The 16,581-nt window shown below is 42.5% G+C and overlaps 1 protein-coding gene across 1 annotated transcript in view; it reads right to left on the bottom strand.

Annotated features, from left to right (window-relative positions):
• The window catches only part of LOC124607271, a 234,656-nt gene that overhangs the window by 105,376 nt on the left and 112,699 nt on the right, over positions 1-16,581 (bottom strand). Inside the window, exon 5 of the mRNA XM_047139549.1 lies at positions 1,621-1,896. Within this exon, the coding sequence (XP_046995505.1) occupies positions 1,621-1,896 (276 nt within the window). The remainder of the gene's footprint in view (positions 1-1,620; positions 1,897-16,581) is intronic.

Raw genomic sequence — 16,581 nt, forward strand, 5'->3', positions numbered from 1 at the left:
CACGTGTTCCAACATTTCTACAGAATCCAAATTGATCTTCCCCGAGGTTGGCTTCTATCAGTTTTTCCATTCATCTGTAAAGAATTCGCATTAGTATTTTGCAGCTGTGGCTTATTAAACTGATAGTTTGGTAATTTTCTCATCTGTCAACACCTGCTTTCTTTGAGATTGGAATTATTATATTCTTCTTGAAGTCTGTGGGTATTTCACCTGTCTCATACATCTTGCTCACCAGATGGTAGAGTTTTGTCAGGACTGGCTCTCCCAAGGCTGTCAGTAGTTCTAATGGAATGTTCTCTACTCCCGGGGCCATGTTTCGACTCAGGTCTTTCAGTGCTCTGTCAAACTCTTCACGCAGTATCATATCTCCCATTTCATCTTCATCTACATCCTCTTCCATTTCCATAATATTGTCCTCAAGTACATCGCCCTTGTATAGATCCTCTATACACTCCTTCCACCTTTCTGCTTTCCCTTCTTTGCTTAGAACTGGGTTTCCATCAAAGCTCTTGATATTCATACAAGTGGTTCTCCTTTCTCCAAAGGTCTCTTTAATTTTCCTGTAGGCAGTATCTATCTTACCCCCAGTGAGACAAGCCTCTATATCCTGACATTTGTCCTCTAGCCATCCCAGCTTAGCCATTTTGCACTTCCTGTCGATCTCATTTTTGAGACGTATTCCTTTTTGCCTGCTTCATTTACTGCATTTTTATATTTTCTCCTTTCATCAATTAAATTTAATATTTCGTCTTTTTACCTATTTGATCCTCCGCTGCCTTCACTATTTCATCCCTCAAAGCTACCCATTCCTCTTCTACTGTATTTCTTTCCCCCATTCCTGTCAATTGTTCCCTTATGCTCTCCCTGAAACTCTGTACGACCTCTGGTTCTTTCAGTTTATCCAGGTCCCATCTCCTTAAATTCCCACCTTTTTGTAGTTTCTTCAGTTTTAATCTACAGTTCATAACCAATAGATTGTGGTGAGAGTCCACATCTGCCCCTGGAAATGTCTTACAATTTAAAACCTGGTTCCTGAGGAGGATAGACACTTATTAATCTGCATAGTAGGTAAATATGTTGTGACCATGCCCTTGCAGAAGGCATCAGTTGTAATAGGATAGGTAGTTATGAAGACTAGTTTCATTTGCTTTCTGACTTTTTACGTTTGGCAATATTTTTGCAAGGAAATGAGGAATATCAAGTGCACAGGAAAAAATTTTCAAAGTCAATTACAATAACAATTACAATCTGTTACTCACAGATGAAAGTAAATTTCTCTTGATGGTAGTGAAAGGAAGAGGATGAAGTGAAATTTATGAAATGTTCAATGACTTAATGACTTCACTGAAAAGGTGATGAATATTTAGAATCATTATATATCTTTGGAACTCTGAAAAAATACTAAGCATTCATTATTAAAATAAGACAAAGTCTTATCCCTATCAACAACTATGGTCTCTTCAGCTTTCAGTAAACATAATCAGTTATTCTACAAGCAAAAATCCTCATTTAATGTTACAGTAAGTTTCTTTCATATTTTGAATGCGTGCATTTTAAGTGATATATTCACAAGTTTTGTTCATAGTGCCTCCTTTGACTAGGGAAGTCATGAGTACTTACTGGTGACAATAACATTAACTGTTTCTGTAATGCCTTGCATATCTGTGTCTAGTGTCATGAAACATTTCCATTCACCGTTATGTTCCTCTTTCATCTCTATAACTGGAGACACACACTTCCCTGAATGAACATAACTAACATCACCAGTAAAAAGTTCTCCAGTTGGTGAAAGAAGTGTACAGCTCCTAAGGTTCCTATCAACCTTGCAGAAAATGGTTGCATTCCTTCCAAAAATATGTGTAATAGTCCTTACATCATGTGCAACATTTTGTAGACCTGAAATATAAATAAGAAATTTTAGTGCCACTAACACCTAGTCTCATTATCGACATACATTTTATAAATTAACAAGTTCATACTTCATGTTAATACATTTTATGCAATAATTCATTTACTGTATAGTTACCATTAAGTACTTTCAAAGGCCATGTTAATTATTACTGGAAAAAACTATTTGTTAATAATGAATACATCTCATAACTGGAACCAGCATTCATCTGATTCCAGATGATGACACCATGTAAGGATATCTTAGGCCTTCAGGAGCTCCTCAATCAAGTGGGATCAATCACATATGAATGTAACTAATGTAGCATCCCTCACACTGTCATACCACACTACATTGTATTATTACACAATACATAGTCTACAATCGAATGTTTCTGGTAAAAGATTAATTGTGCAACTAATGTCAAAAAGTATTCAGTCAATCCAAAACAGTGTCTGCATAATACTTACATTTTCCAATATTTCACCAGGCTTTTGTTAGATCACTTCTTTGGAAGACATAACTATTGACACAGTTGTGACAATCTGTTGATATAAAAAGGATGGTAGCTTTGACAACATAAAGGGTAAGACTCACAGTAAATTTGGACTTTTCTACCAGAACATAAGAAGGTAGCTAAATAAAAGTGTGAGCTCTGTGTGGACCCACAGAAAATCTGAAAGTGCAAAGGTATTTTTACGGATGTCAAATATATAACAGAACATAATTTGGAAGTCACAGAAATTGAACAGATACACCTAGATGGATAAGAGTTAGCATCACAGTACTGTAGGCATAATATAAGGAAAGGGGAAGTGCCTATACATGCAAAATGTGGAATGAAATCCAACACTATAGACATAAATGAGTACTGCCTTAAATAGCCCTTTGGATGCTCAGCTTTGGTAATGTTCAAGACAGTAGTCCTGGCAGTGTACAGGTGCCAAACAGCAAATGTTTTAAACTTAGTTACGCAGTTAGATCAGGTACTAATGAAACTTACTAAAAACACCAGGGAAGTAATTATGTCTTGAATTTTCCTATTGATTCCATCCCTGATAGTGCTGATCAAGAGTATCTAGAGTTACTGATATTGAACTTTAGTTTTATTCCCATAGTATCACATTTGCAACAAGAATAGTAGGACATAATGTAACAGAAATAAATGATTTATTTTTAAATTCAAAGGCCCCATTGGTTTATCTGACTGTGGTGGTCAAATGTCAGCAATAAAGTATGCCCACCAACCAGATTTAACTAAGGAGAAAAATATATTCCGTGTGGCTAGAGCCTCCCAGCAGGTAGACCGTTCACCTGGTGCAAGTCTTTCGAGTTGACACCACTTAGGTAACTTGCGTGACAATGGGAATGAAATGATGATGAGAAGGACAACATAACACCCAGTCCGTGAGCGGAAAAAATCTCCAACTCAGCCAGGAATTGAACCTGGGCCATTAGGTACAACATTACAACACGTCACGGTTACCACTCAGTTACCAGGGGCTGACAGAAAAATATATGATTTCACATAATTATCAACACTGACCCTATTACATTGTTCAGACGGAGTGTAAGGGATGAACAATGGGAAGAAGTTTACCAAGGGCTTATGAATCCAGTTCTCCTTTACAGCCAGTCATAAACCTTTATAGTGAAATCTGAGGGAAAGGATAGGTAACATGTGGGATTGAAGTATCTTGTGCCAAAAGCAGAGAAAGTTTTACTTATTACAGATATACTATTCTAATCAAGAATTAAAGGCTACTATAAGCAGTATTGCATTCTTTTTCATTGTGTTATCTAAAAGCACCATGCACAAAAACTTCAAAATTCCAAGAATAAAGTAATTTGAAGCATTATTGTGAATGAAATGAATAAATTTTAAGATAAATTATTTCTATCTCCACAATCGTAGCAGCAGTGAGATAAATGATATTAAATTCAAATTATTGACTAGTAATTCATTGAGTTATTCCCGACATTGGATGAAAACAGAGGGACACAAATGAACTATCAGAAGCAGATCCCATCAACTTATTTAGAAGGGCATTCCATATTCCACCACTCAACGTAAGTTTTGCAAATCATCTGTTAGAAAGATTACAAAAAATCATTGGGTCACTGAAAAGAGCAACTCATCTGATTAAGATAGTATTTTAGTCAAAGTATTAAAATCTTATGCCAGCTATGTAGTGCCCCCCTTCAGTTACCACTATGACCAATCAATGAGGCAAAATGTATTTCCTAAAAGACTGACATGTGTGGTAGTAATATATATGGTACTTATAAAAGAGGACATAAGCAACTGACCTCTCAGACTTTCATAAAGATTTCTCTACTGCAAAAACAATATGTGCTCTCATAAATTCAGTTTTGGTAGAACTAATGAGAAAAATTATCCTGTTTGTATTTTCTGTGATCTTTCCTAGGTCTTTAACTGTGTAGCTATCAGATAACATTCCAAAAGCCTTCGAAAAAAGAAAAATCATAGCTATACTGAAGCTTGGGAAACCAGCAAATAAAGCTGTTAGTTATCATCCAGTTCAACTCCTGAGCTTCTGCTACAAGCAGGATTCAGACCCAACAGAAGCTGTACAAACCAAGTGCTCAGCTTAACCACACACACAGAAGCTCGGTTCCGATAATGACTTAAAACATCAATAACTTTTGTTGATCTTACAGCTGCCTATGGTACAACAAGGTAACATGGACTCCTATACAAACTCACAAGTGTTATACTATGCCAAACCCTAACTAGGCTCATAAACAACATCTTATCTGAGAGATAATTCCAAGTTGTCATTTGCAATCCATTAAGCAGACACAAGAAATTTAGTAATGGTCTTCTTTAGGGTTCAGTTTTGTCACCAGTTCTATTAAATTAATGTTCATCTGATCTCTCTGAAACACAACTGAAGAAGTTCATATGTGTAGAAAATTTGCTTTTGGCCACTCAACAAAGATGCATTGAAGATGGTGAACAGATACTCCCTGCAGATCTATGTACAATGCCTGATTACTTCAGAAAGTGGAGATTAACACTAAATCAAATGCAGACTAAAGTTAGCACTTTCATCTTAACAATAGAATGCCGAATGCAAAGTTACATGTCACTTTTAATGGTCAAGTCCTTCACCACCAAGACTTCCCAGAATATCTAGGAATAACTCTTGACAGAACCTTGTTGTACAAGAAACACATGCAGGGTCCCAACTGGGGGAACAGGAATCTGCCTGGCAGAGTGTGCAGGGATTAGAGGTGGCAGGAAAAGGCTGCCAAGCACAGTGTCGAGAGGCTATGGGGGAGTGAGGTGGGGTGGAAGAAATCAATGAGCAGAAAGTGAAGGACAAATTAGCAGAGTAGGAAAGAAGACCAGCAGGTATGCTGGCAGGGACCAGCACACAATGAGGGTGAGAGGACATTAACTGGAAGAGAATGACAGGACAGAGGGGGCATAAACAACTGGGTGGAGAGTGTGAAGACAGTAGGTTGAAATTGGGATGATTTTAGGAGTGAAGAACATGTTGTAAGGAAAACTCCCCTCTGAGCAGTTCAGAAAAGCTGGTGGTGGAGGGGAGGATCCAGATGAACTGGGTTGCGATACAGCCACTGAAATAAAGCATGTTATGTTCAGCTCCATGTTGAACCACAGGTGGTCCAATTTGCTCTTGGTCAAAGTTTGTTGGTCCACTCTGCTCATGACCACAGTTTTTCGATGGCCATTCATCCTGGTGGACAGTTGGTTGGTAGTCGTATCAATATAAATAGCTAAGCAATCATTGCAGCAGAGGTGGTATATGATACAGCTACTTTCACAGGTGGTCCTGCTTCTGATGGGGTAGGATAAGCCTGTAACATGACTGCAACGAGAAGTACTGTGTTGATGGTATGGGAAGGACTTGCACTTGGGTCTTCCACAGGGATGTGATCTCTGTGGCAAGGGGTTGAGATAGGGAGTGGCATTGGGATGGACCAGGATGTCATGAAGATTGGGTGGGTGATGTAACACCAATTTAAGAGGTGTGGGTAGGATATTGTGTAAGATGTTACTAATTTCAGAGCATGATAATACATCATCAAAGCCCTGACAAAGGATGTGGTTCAATTGTTGCAGTCTGGGGTGACTGGGTGACGGTGGCAGTGCTCCTTTGTCACTGATTCTTGAGTATAGTGGGAGGATTGGTTTGTATGAGGATGTGGCACAAGAAATCTGTTCCCAAATCTCTGGTCTGGTTCAGGTTCACTGATGACAGCTTAAGGATCTGGAATTAGAGCAGGGTGCCCTATCCTCATTTCTTCCACAACTTCAACACCTTCTCTCCCATCCAATTCACTTGGTTCTCCTCAACACAGTGTTCCACCTTCCTGGATGTTGACATCATCCTCTCTGATGGCTCATCCACACCTCTGTCCTTATTAAACCCATCAACCACCAACAGCTGCCATACCTTCCACACCAAAAAACCCTCCCCTACAGCCTGGCCACCACGATATGGCATATCTGCAATGATGGGAGCTTCCTTGTCCAGTAAGTTGAAGGCCTCTAAAAGGCCATCATAGTCAGGCAATTACTCCCCACCCCCCTTTTCCCAGAAACCTAGACCACAAACAGATATGCCATGTCACAGTCTCTATACCACCAATCCTACCACAACCCTGAAGAATCAGCTGCAGAGGAGCACTCCCTTTGTTACCCAACACCATCCCAGACTGGAACTGCTCAACCACCTTCTTTGTCAGGGCTTTGATTATGTAACATCATGCCCTGAAATTAGGGACATCCTAATCAAGTTCATTCCCACCTCTTCTAAAGTGGCGTTCTGTCAGCCATCGAATCTCCATAACTTCCTAGCCCATCACAATGCCACTTCCAGTCCTGACTGCTTGCTCCAGGGATCATATCCCTGTGGAAGCAATACTGCTCAATCCACCCACACAGCATTTACTGGTGCAGTCCTGTCACAGGTGTATACTGATCGATCAGAGGCTGGGCCACCTGTGGAAGCAGCCATGTCATATACTACCTCTGCTGGAATCACTGCTTAGCTTTTCATATTGGTGTGACTATCAACCAACCGTCCACCAGGATGAATTGTCACTGACAAACTGTCCTCAGAAGCAAAGTGGACTGACAAACTGTGGCAAAGAGCAAAGTGAGGCACAACATGGAGCTGAGCATAACATGCTTTACTTCAATGGCTGCTTCACAATCCTGGGCATCTGGAGCCTCCCCTACACCACCAGCTTTTGTGAACTGCTCAGATGGGAATTATCCTTGGAATGCATTCTCCACTTCTGAAATCATCCCGTTCTCAGCCTACTGTTCCCCCACTATCCACCCACCTATTTACATCCCTTCTGTCCTGTCACTTCTTCCCAATTCTTGTCCCTCACCCTTATTGGGTGCTGCTCTCTGCCAGCACACCCACCAATCTTTTTCTCTTCTCTGCTCCTTGCTCCTCTCCTTTCCACTTCCCGGTTACCCTCCCCTCCCTCTCCCACAACTTCCCAACATTGCACTTGGTAGCCTTTCCAGCCATCTCTAGTCCCTGCACTTTCCACCAGGTAGCACTGTGTCCTCTTCTCCCACCCATTCCTTGCATCCCATGACCTTCCCCATCCCACTCCATATTGTTGCTCTCATTTGATGTGTTTAAGTAGCATTCTGGTCAGAATGGCTGCAGATAATGGTCATATGTGTGTGAGGTGAACCTGTCTGTGTGAATGTGTGTGTGTTTTTCTTTTCTGGAGACGACTTTGACTGAAAGCTTATATGTAACAGTCTTTTTTATTGTGCCTGCCTGCAACTCAACATGTCATCTTTATGATGAGTACAGAAGTAATCAATGAGCACATGCTGGATAAGAAATAAACAAGTCACTAAAGTTCATTAAACATATGTTTGACATATCAGATTTCTTCTCAAGTATTCTGCTGTGTTTTGGCATCAGTTCTGCACTAATTTTAGGCAACAAGGCTTGCTGTTAACCTTAGATGACTATTGATGAAATTTGGGTGGCTACAGTTCAGTGACCTCTGGTTGGTAGCAGCCATTTTCAGTCGTTAAAGCCAAGTTCTTATGGCTCATTGCTGCTGCACTGACTGAATACCCATCCACATCATGTTGCACACTCAGTATGCCAATCATAGGGTTCCATGCCTTGTGAAGGCCAAATTGGCTATCTGGTTATCAGGTTCCTGTCAAATTGGATTTGCACTGGTTCTTTAACTACACAGACTGGTGTGAAAGATGAGTGTTTGGGAGATTTCCTGTAATTACTGACATGGATAGTTTTGACACAGAGTGCTGGAATGATGGAGCTATGTGCTTGTGGTGATTCTCCACAAATGTGAGTAGACCTCACCACTGTACACATTGACACATTGCCACATTTGTTCCTTTTAGGATTCAGCACTGCACTGCACTGCACTGCGCAGCACTGCACTGCGCAGCGCAGCGCGTGATGGGAGTGGCAACTGGGTGGGGGTAAGGAGAAGGCTGAGCTGGGGAGGGGGTGTGTAATAGTGTAGGGGTGGCAGACAGTGCAGTGCTGCTGTGGAGCATGCAGGGATGATGTGGAGAGAGGGTGGGCAGCTATTTGCAGTTGGGAGGTTAGATAGAGGGAGGGGAGAGGTGGGGAGGGGTGGGGCAGAGGAAAAAGAGAGAAGTAGAATGATTGGGTGTGATTGTGAAATGATGAATAAGTAGTGCTGGAATGGGAACAGAGAAGGGGCTGCATGGGTGATGACAATGACTAATAAAGGTTGAGGTCAGGAAGGTTATGGGAATGTAGGATATATTGTAGGGAAGTTTCCCATCTGTGCAATTCAAGAAAGCAGATGGCATTGGGAAGGATCTATATGGCACAGGCTGTGAAGCAGTCATTGAAATGAGGGATGTCATGTTTGGCAGCGAGCTCAGCAACAAGGTGGTCCACTTGTTTCTTGCCCACAGTCTCGATTCACGTGGACAGGCAGCTTGTTGGTTGTCATGCCCACGTAGAATGTAGCACAGTGGATGCAGCTTAGCTTGTAGATCACATGACTGGTTTCACAAGCAGCCCTGCCTTTGATGGGAAGGTGATGTTTGTGACTGGACTGGAAAAGTTGTGGAGGCAGGATATATGGGACAGGTCTTGCATCTAGGTCTATTACAGCGGTATGAGCCATGGCATAAGGGGGATGTGCAGGGATGGATGAGTTTATTGTGCAGGTCTGGTGGACTGCAGAATACCAGTGTGGGAGGATTGGGAAGGATAGTGGACAGGGCATTTCTCATTTCATAGCACAATCAGAGGTAGTCAAAACCCTGTTGGACAATGTAATTCAGTTGCTCCAGTGCTGGGTGGTACTAAGCTGTGAGGGGATTGCTCCTCTGTGGCGAGACGGTGGGACTTCAGGAGGTGGTTGGAGACTGGAAAGATAAGGCACTGGAGATTTGTTTTTGTACAAGGTCAGGAGGATAATTACAGTCTGTGAAGGCTTCAGTGAGACCCCTGATATATTTTGAGAGAGACTACTCATCACTGCAGATGTGATGACCGTGGGTGGCTAAACTGTATGGAAAGCACTTCTTGGTATGGAATATGTGGCAGCTGTCAAGGTGGAGGTATAACTGGTGGTTAGTATGTTTGATATGAATGAAGGTACTGATGTAGCCATCTTTGAGGTGGAGGTCAACACACAGGAAGGTAGCTTGTTGAGTTGATTAGAACCAGGTGAAGCAAATGGGGGAGAAGTTGTTGAGGCTCTGGAGGAATGTGGATAGGGTTGGATAGGGTGTCCTCACCCTTGATCCAGATTGCAAAGATGTCATCAATGAATCTGAACCAGGTGAGGGGTTTACGATTCTGGCTGTGTAGGAAGGATTCCCCTATATGGTTCTTGAATAGGTTGGCATAGGATGGTGCCATGCGGGTGCCCATAGCCATGCCTTGGAACTGTCTGTAGATAATGCCTTCAAAAGAGATGTAATTGTGGGTGAGGAAATAGTTGGTTATGGCAAATAGGAAGGAGGTTTTTGGTTTGGAATCCATCATGCATTGGGAATGGTAGTGTTCAATAGCGGTGAGGCCATGCGCATTAATGATGTTAGTATAAAGGGAGATGGCATCAGTAGTGATGAGCAGGGCACTGTGTGGTAAAGGGACAGGAACTCTGGAGAGGTGGTGGAGGAAATGGTTGGAATCTTTTATATAGAAGGGTATGTTCTGGGTAATAGATTGAAGGTGTTGGTCTATGAGAGTAGACATTCTGTCAATGGGGGCAGCATAACCGGCCGCAATGGGGCGTCCTAGGTGGTTGGGTTTATGGACCTTAGGAAACACGTAGAAGGTAGGAGTGTGGGGACTGCTAGGGGTGAGCAGAAAGATGGACTCTGATGAGAGGTTCTGGGATGGGCCTAAGTATTTGAGGAGTGACTGGAGATCCTGCTGGATTTCTGGAATAGGGTCACTATGGCAAAGTATGTAGGTGGATGTATCTGACAGCTGACAGAGTAATTCTGCCAGCTAATCCTTGCAGTTCAAAACAACAATGGTGGAGCCTTTGTCCAAAGGTAGGATTATATGATCAGTATCAGTTTTTAGATAGTGGACTGTGGTTGTTTCTGTGGATGTAAGGTTAGTTTGCACATTGAGGGCTTTGCGAAATGATGGTGAGGCAAGGTTCACAGTTAAGAAATTCTGGAAAGTTACCAAAGAGTGATTTGGTGGCAGTGGGAGGGCATGGAGTAATGAACTGAGTTAGGCAGGTTTCAACCTTGGTCTTTGGTTGAGGCTGACTGGTAGGATTGGTGGCAGAAAAGTGTATCCACTGTAGGGACTGAGAGAAGGAGAGAAGGCCTCTAACAAGTTCTGCATGATGGAATTTGGGTGTGGGTCAAAATGTGAGGCCTTTGGGAAAGACTGATATTTCTGTGGGGCTAAGGCTTTTGGAGGAAAGGCTCATGGCTGTGCTTTGGGTCTGTTTAGAATCTGGATTCTGTGTGGTGGTGGGAGTGAGTTTTGGTGAGGCAGAGTTTGTTAGCTACGAGGGGACATAGAGGAAGTTTGGAGGTGGTTGTAGAGGTGGTGGACAGTTGTGCTCCAAGGTGGGAGTAGTAAGTGAGCAGGGTGGAGAGCTTCTTGAGGTAGCATTGTACATATTGCTCTAGTTCCTGGAGGGAAGGGGTTTCAATGTGTGTTTGGATTCAGGAATTTGGGATTGCATAGCAGGAGAATTTTGCGGATGTAGAGAAGGTACTGCAAGGAGGTTTGGGCTTGGTTGATATGGTTTTGGAAGACTATGTTGATGAAGGATAAGGATTGGTGGAATCTGGACAGGTGGAGGTCATTGTGGCAGGAGGGGTGGCAGCCAGAGATGAGTAATTTGATGTTAAGGGCATTTGGGGGTTGGGGGTATTCCATGAGCAAAGCAACATTACAGGAACACCAAGTGGGACTGTGTTCTGGCTAGTAATAAGGAAGCTTTACTGTATTGATGCAGATGGAAGGAGGAAGGATCCATGGTGATGGGAAACATAAGAAAAATTATGTAAATAGCATAGAATTATGTGTGAAAAAATTCACATAAATACACCTGAATAGATGTAAAAAAATCATGAAAAGGATGAAATAGATGCAAAAGGGGGAAACAAGATGAAACCTGAGGGAGTCAATGATAGTGTGGGACACAAGATGCTGCAACAACAATCAGTGTGATCTTGAGGCCATCTGTTGTGCGCAGCCAAGACAGTTGATGAAAAGTGGCTCTGAGCACTATAGGACTTAACTGCTGAGATCATCAGTCCCCTAGAACGTAGAACTACTTAAACCTAACTAACCTAAGGGCATCACACACATCCATGCCTGAGGCAGGATTCGAACCTGAGACCATAGCGGTCGCGCGGTTCCAGGCTGTAGCGCCTAGAACCGCTCGACCACTCCGGCCAGCTGACAGTTGATACAGTGTGGCTTGTAAGTAGAGTGTGGCTTGTAAGTAGCGTGTGCTGTGCCATGAGTATAGTGACACATTAGAAAATAGTAACAAAGGAAAACAGCATTGGGTTAGAATTAAAGAAAAGTCATCAGGCAAAAGTAAAACGATGGAAAATCCAGGATGGAATGTAAAAATATTATGAAAGAGAAAGTTGACACACACACACACACACACACACACACACACACACACACGACTGCAGTCTCAGGTAACTGAAGCCACACTGCAAGCACCGGCACTAGTGCATGATGGGAGTGGCAACTGGGTGGGGGTAAGAAGAAGGCTGAGGTGCGGAGGTATAATAGTGTAGGGGCAGGGTAGTAATGGAAAAGGAGGGAAGTAAAAACAGTGGGTGTAATAGTGGAATGATTGCTGTGTAGTACTGGAATGGGAACACAGAAGGGGCTGGATGGGTGAGGACAATGGGTAACAAACATTGAGGCCAGGAGGGTTATAGGGGTGTAGGGTATATTGCAGGGAAAGTTCCCTCCTACGAAATTCAGAAAATATGGTGTTGATGGGAAGGGTCCATATAGAATCACCCCTCCAACAACCTCCAAACCTCCTCTACGTCCCCTCATAGTTGATAAACCCTGTCTCTGAGACCTACTACATTTACTCCACCCTCAAAAACTCCCTCCCACCACCGTACAGAATCAAGATCCTAAACAGACCTAAAGTACAGTCATGAACTTTTCCTCCAGAAGCCTTAGCCCCACAGAAATATCAGTCTTTCCCAAAGGCCTCACATTTTGACCCACACCCAAATTTCATCATGCAGAACTTGCTAGAGACCTTCTCTCCTTCTCTCAGTCCCTACAGTGGATACACTTTTCTGCCACCAATCCCACCAGTCAGTCTCAACCAAAGACCAAGGTTGAAACCTCCCTAACTCAGTTCATTACTCCATGCCCTCCCACTGCCACCAAATCACTCTTTGGTAACTTTCCAGAATTTCTTAACTGTGAACTTTGCCTCACCATCATTTCGCAAAGCCCTCAATGTGCAAACTAACCTTACATCCACAGAAACAACCACAGTCCACTATCTAAAAACTGATACTGATCATATAATCCTACCTTTGGACAAAGGCTCCACCATTGTTGTTTTGAACTGCAAGGATTAGCTGGCACAATTACTCTGTCAGCTGTCAGATACATCCATCTACATACTTTGCCATAATGACCCTATTCCAGAAATCCAGCAGGATCTCCAGTCACTCCTCAAATACTTAGGCCCATCCCAGAACCTCTCATCAGAGTCCATCTCTCTGCTCACCCCTAGCAGTCCCCACACTCCTACCTTCTACATGTTTCCTAAAGTCCATAAACCCAACCACCTAGGATGCCCCATTGTGGCCGGTTATGCTGTCCCCATTGACAGAATGTCTACTCACATAGACCAACACCTTCAATCTAATACCCAGAACATACCCTTCTATATAAAAGATTCCAACCATTCCAGCCTCTTCCCTGTTCCCATTCCAGCAATACACAACCCTCATTCCACCATCGCATCCAGTTTTTTTACTTCTCTCCTTTTCTGCAACCTCCCCCCTTCCTGCCTCTCCCCTGCCTTTGTATAACCTCACAACTGCACATAGCTGTCCCTTTACCACACCGTGCCCTGTTCATCGCTACTGATGCCATCCCCCTTTATACTAACATCATTAATGCGCAAGGCCTCACCGCTATTGAACACTACCATTCCCAATGCCTGATGGATTCCAAATCAACAACCTGCTTCCTATTTGCCATGACCAACTATATCCTCACCCACAATTACTACTCCTCTGAAAGCATTACCTACAAACAAATACAGGGTATGGCTATGGGCACCCACATGGCGTCATACTATGCCAACCTACTCATGGGAGATCTATAGGAATTCCCAGATTTTGACCTCCACCTCAAAGATGGCTACATCAGTACCTCCATCCATATCAAACTTACTACCCACCAGCAATACCTCCACTCTGACAGCTGCCACCCATTCCATTCCAAGAGTCTCACTGAAGCCTTCACTGACTGCAATTATCCGCCCAATATTGTACAAAAAACAAATCTCCAATGCCTTGTCTTTCCAGTCTACCACCACCTCCCAAAGTCCGACTGTCAGGACACAGAGGATCATCCCCTCATAACTAAGTACCACCCAAGACTGGAGCAACTGAATTACGTTCTTCGCCAGGTTTTAGGATACCTATCAGCCCACCCTGAAATGAGAAATGTCTTGCCTACTAACTTTCCCAACCCGCCCTTAGTGGCATTCTGCCATACATCCCATCAAAGGCAGGGCTACCTGTGAAACCATTCACGTGATCTACAATCTAAGCTGCATCCACTGTGCTGCATTCTATGTGGGCATGACAACCAACAGGCTGTCTGTCCACATGAATCAACACTGACAAACTGTGGCTTAGAAACAAGAGGACCACCCTGTTGCTGAGCATGCTACCAAACATGACACCCTTCATTTAAATGACTGCTTTGCAGCCTGTGCCATAGGACCCTTCCCACCAATGCCAGCTTTTATGAATTGTGCAGGTGGGAACTTTCTCTGTAATATAGCCTACATTCCCATGATCCTCCTAGCCTCAATCTTCATTAGTCATTGTACTCACCCATCCAGCCTCTTCCCTGTTCCCATTCCAGCAATACACAACCCTCATTCCACCATCGCATCCAGTTTTTTTACTTCTCTCCTTTTCTGCAACCTGCCCCCTTCCTGCCTCTCCCCTGCCTTTGTCTAACCTCACAACTGCACATAGCTGCCCACTCTCTCCACCTTATCCCTGCACACTCCCCAGCAGCACTGGACTGTCCACCACCCTTACCCTGCCATCCATCCCCCTCCCCACCCAAGCCGCCTCCTTACCCCCACCCAGTTGCCACTCCCATCATGCACTAGTACTGCTGTTCAAAGTGCTGTTTCAGTTGCCTGAGATGTCAGTCGTGTGTGTGTGTGTGTGTGTGTGTGTGTGTGTGTGTGTGTGTGTGTGTGGGCGCGTTTGAAGAGAGCCTTACTGGTTGAAAGCTTTATTTGTGACAGCCTTTTAATTGGAAATAGGCTCTTCCTATATATAATATTGTCTGTAACACATATGAGGTGGCAATGTGACCATGGCCTTTCCAAAGGGACTATTCAGACATCTGCCCTAAGTGATACAGAAATTTACAGAAAACCTAAATCTGTAGGACATGGATTTGAATCCTCTCCTGGCAAATCTGAGTCCACTGCCTTAACCACAGTATGAAGGATATATATTAGGGTACTTTCTGTACATGAAGACTACTAAAATGTGTTATATAATGCAGAAGGTTTAATGAGAGTGTCTAATGATGCCTTACTAAAGCAGTTGTTTCATTGACAGTCATCTGAAGATAGTAGTGAGTCTATTTACAAATATTTATGTGAAACCAAAGTCACAACCTGACAGAAGGCCTGAGAAGAGAACTGATAATTAATTTTGAGGATAAATTTCTGATGAATATGCTTGACTGATGATGTATCACTACATACAACTTTAAAACAATATTTCTTTGAGACGCTGTCAAGTTAAATTTTAGTAAAGTAGGATTTTGCATTGCATTCCTAAAATTTTTGGTGTGAACTCACATGCTTGCATGCATATCTGAATTGTAAAGAATGTACGGTTTGATATAAAAAAAACAGATTTTCACTGTCCAAATTTACCTGGTAATTGAAGTGTGAGGAACTGTTTAAATAAAGGAAAGCTTAACTAAGCTGTCCTAACGTGGCACAGAGAAATCAAAATTATTATCGATTAATGGCTGCTACACTACAGTCTGTTCACTTAGGTTGGCTATGACAATACTTCAGTAGCCTAATCTCCTCTGTTCCACCAATTCAGAATTGGGAGTGAAGATGGCAAGAAAAAGTGCACACACTGTGTGAAGGATTTCAAGACACTTCACTAGAGCTATTATTCTCCTTGGCATCTACTAAGAATGGAAAAGTCATGAATGGACTGCACACACTTGGATGCACTAAAGTTATAGCTTTGCTCCAGTAAATGAGAGCTATTATTTAATTTTCCAGCCAAACAGATGTCATTTTAGTCCACTATACCTCTATCCTTATCACAGTTTTAGTAAGTGTGTGTACTCCTCCCTGGATAAAAAGTTCTTGATACAAAGTATAAAATTTGTAACTAACATTATTGATCTGCAGTTGAGGTCAGATACTGATCTTGATGTGGTGTGGTTATTTTCAGTTAACCTTGAACTGACATGCGTTGAACATTTGATCAGTCTCAGAAGGGTCAACAAAACCTTGAAATAACACTTTCTGACACATTCAGTGCTGGAAAAACTGTGGCCTATATCTGACATTCGACTAGCTCCAAGGTGCCATTTGAAGAAAGTATCTGTTGTCTTTGTGGCACTATATTGGAAAATTTACCAAGAAATATGCTCTGTCAACAATGAAAGTGCAATCACAATTGAGTCATTATGAGTTTGATGCACTATTTTGCAGGGTAGTCACAGCTTTATGAAAGCATTTCCCTGAGGTTTCAAAGCTGAAATTTCAAATTTCTCTGAATTGTGGCTGTATGTGAGGAGGAATTTTATTTTAGTAGTTGTCATGCCTGAAAATGAAGTTTTCTTGTGTTCCTATGTCACTTATTAGTGATGATTCCAAGGTAACCTAGGGCTGAAAACAAGATACATACAGAACTGAAAATTATTTGT

This window comes from Schistocerca americana, chromosome 3 (assembly GCF_021461395.2).
Source record: "Schistocerca americana isolate TAMUIC-IGC-003095 chromosome 3, iqSchAmer2.1, whole genome shotgun sequence".
NCBI lineage: Eukaryota > Metazoa > Arthropoda > Insecta > Orthoptera > Acrididae > Schistocerca > Schistocerca americana.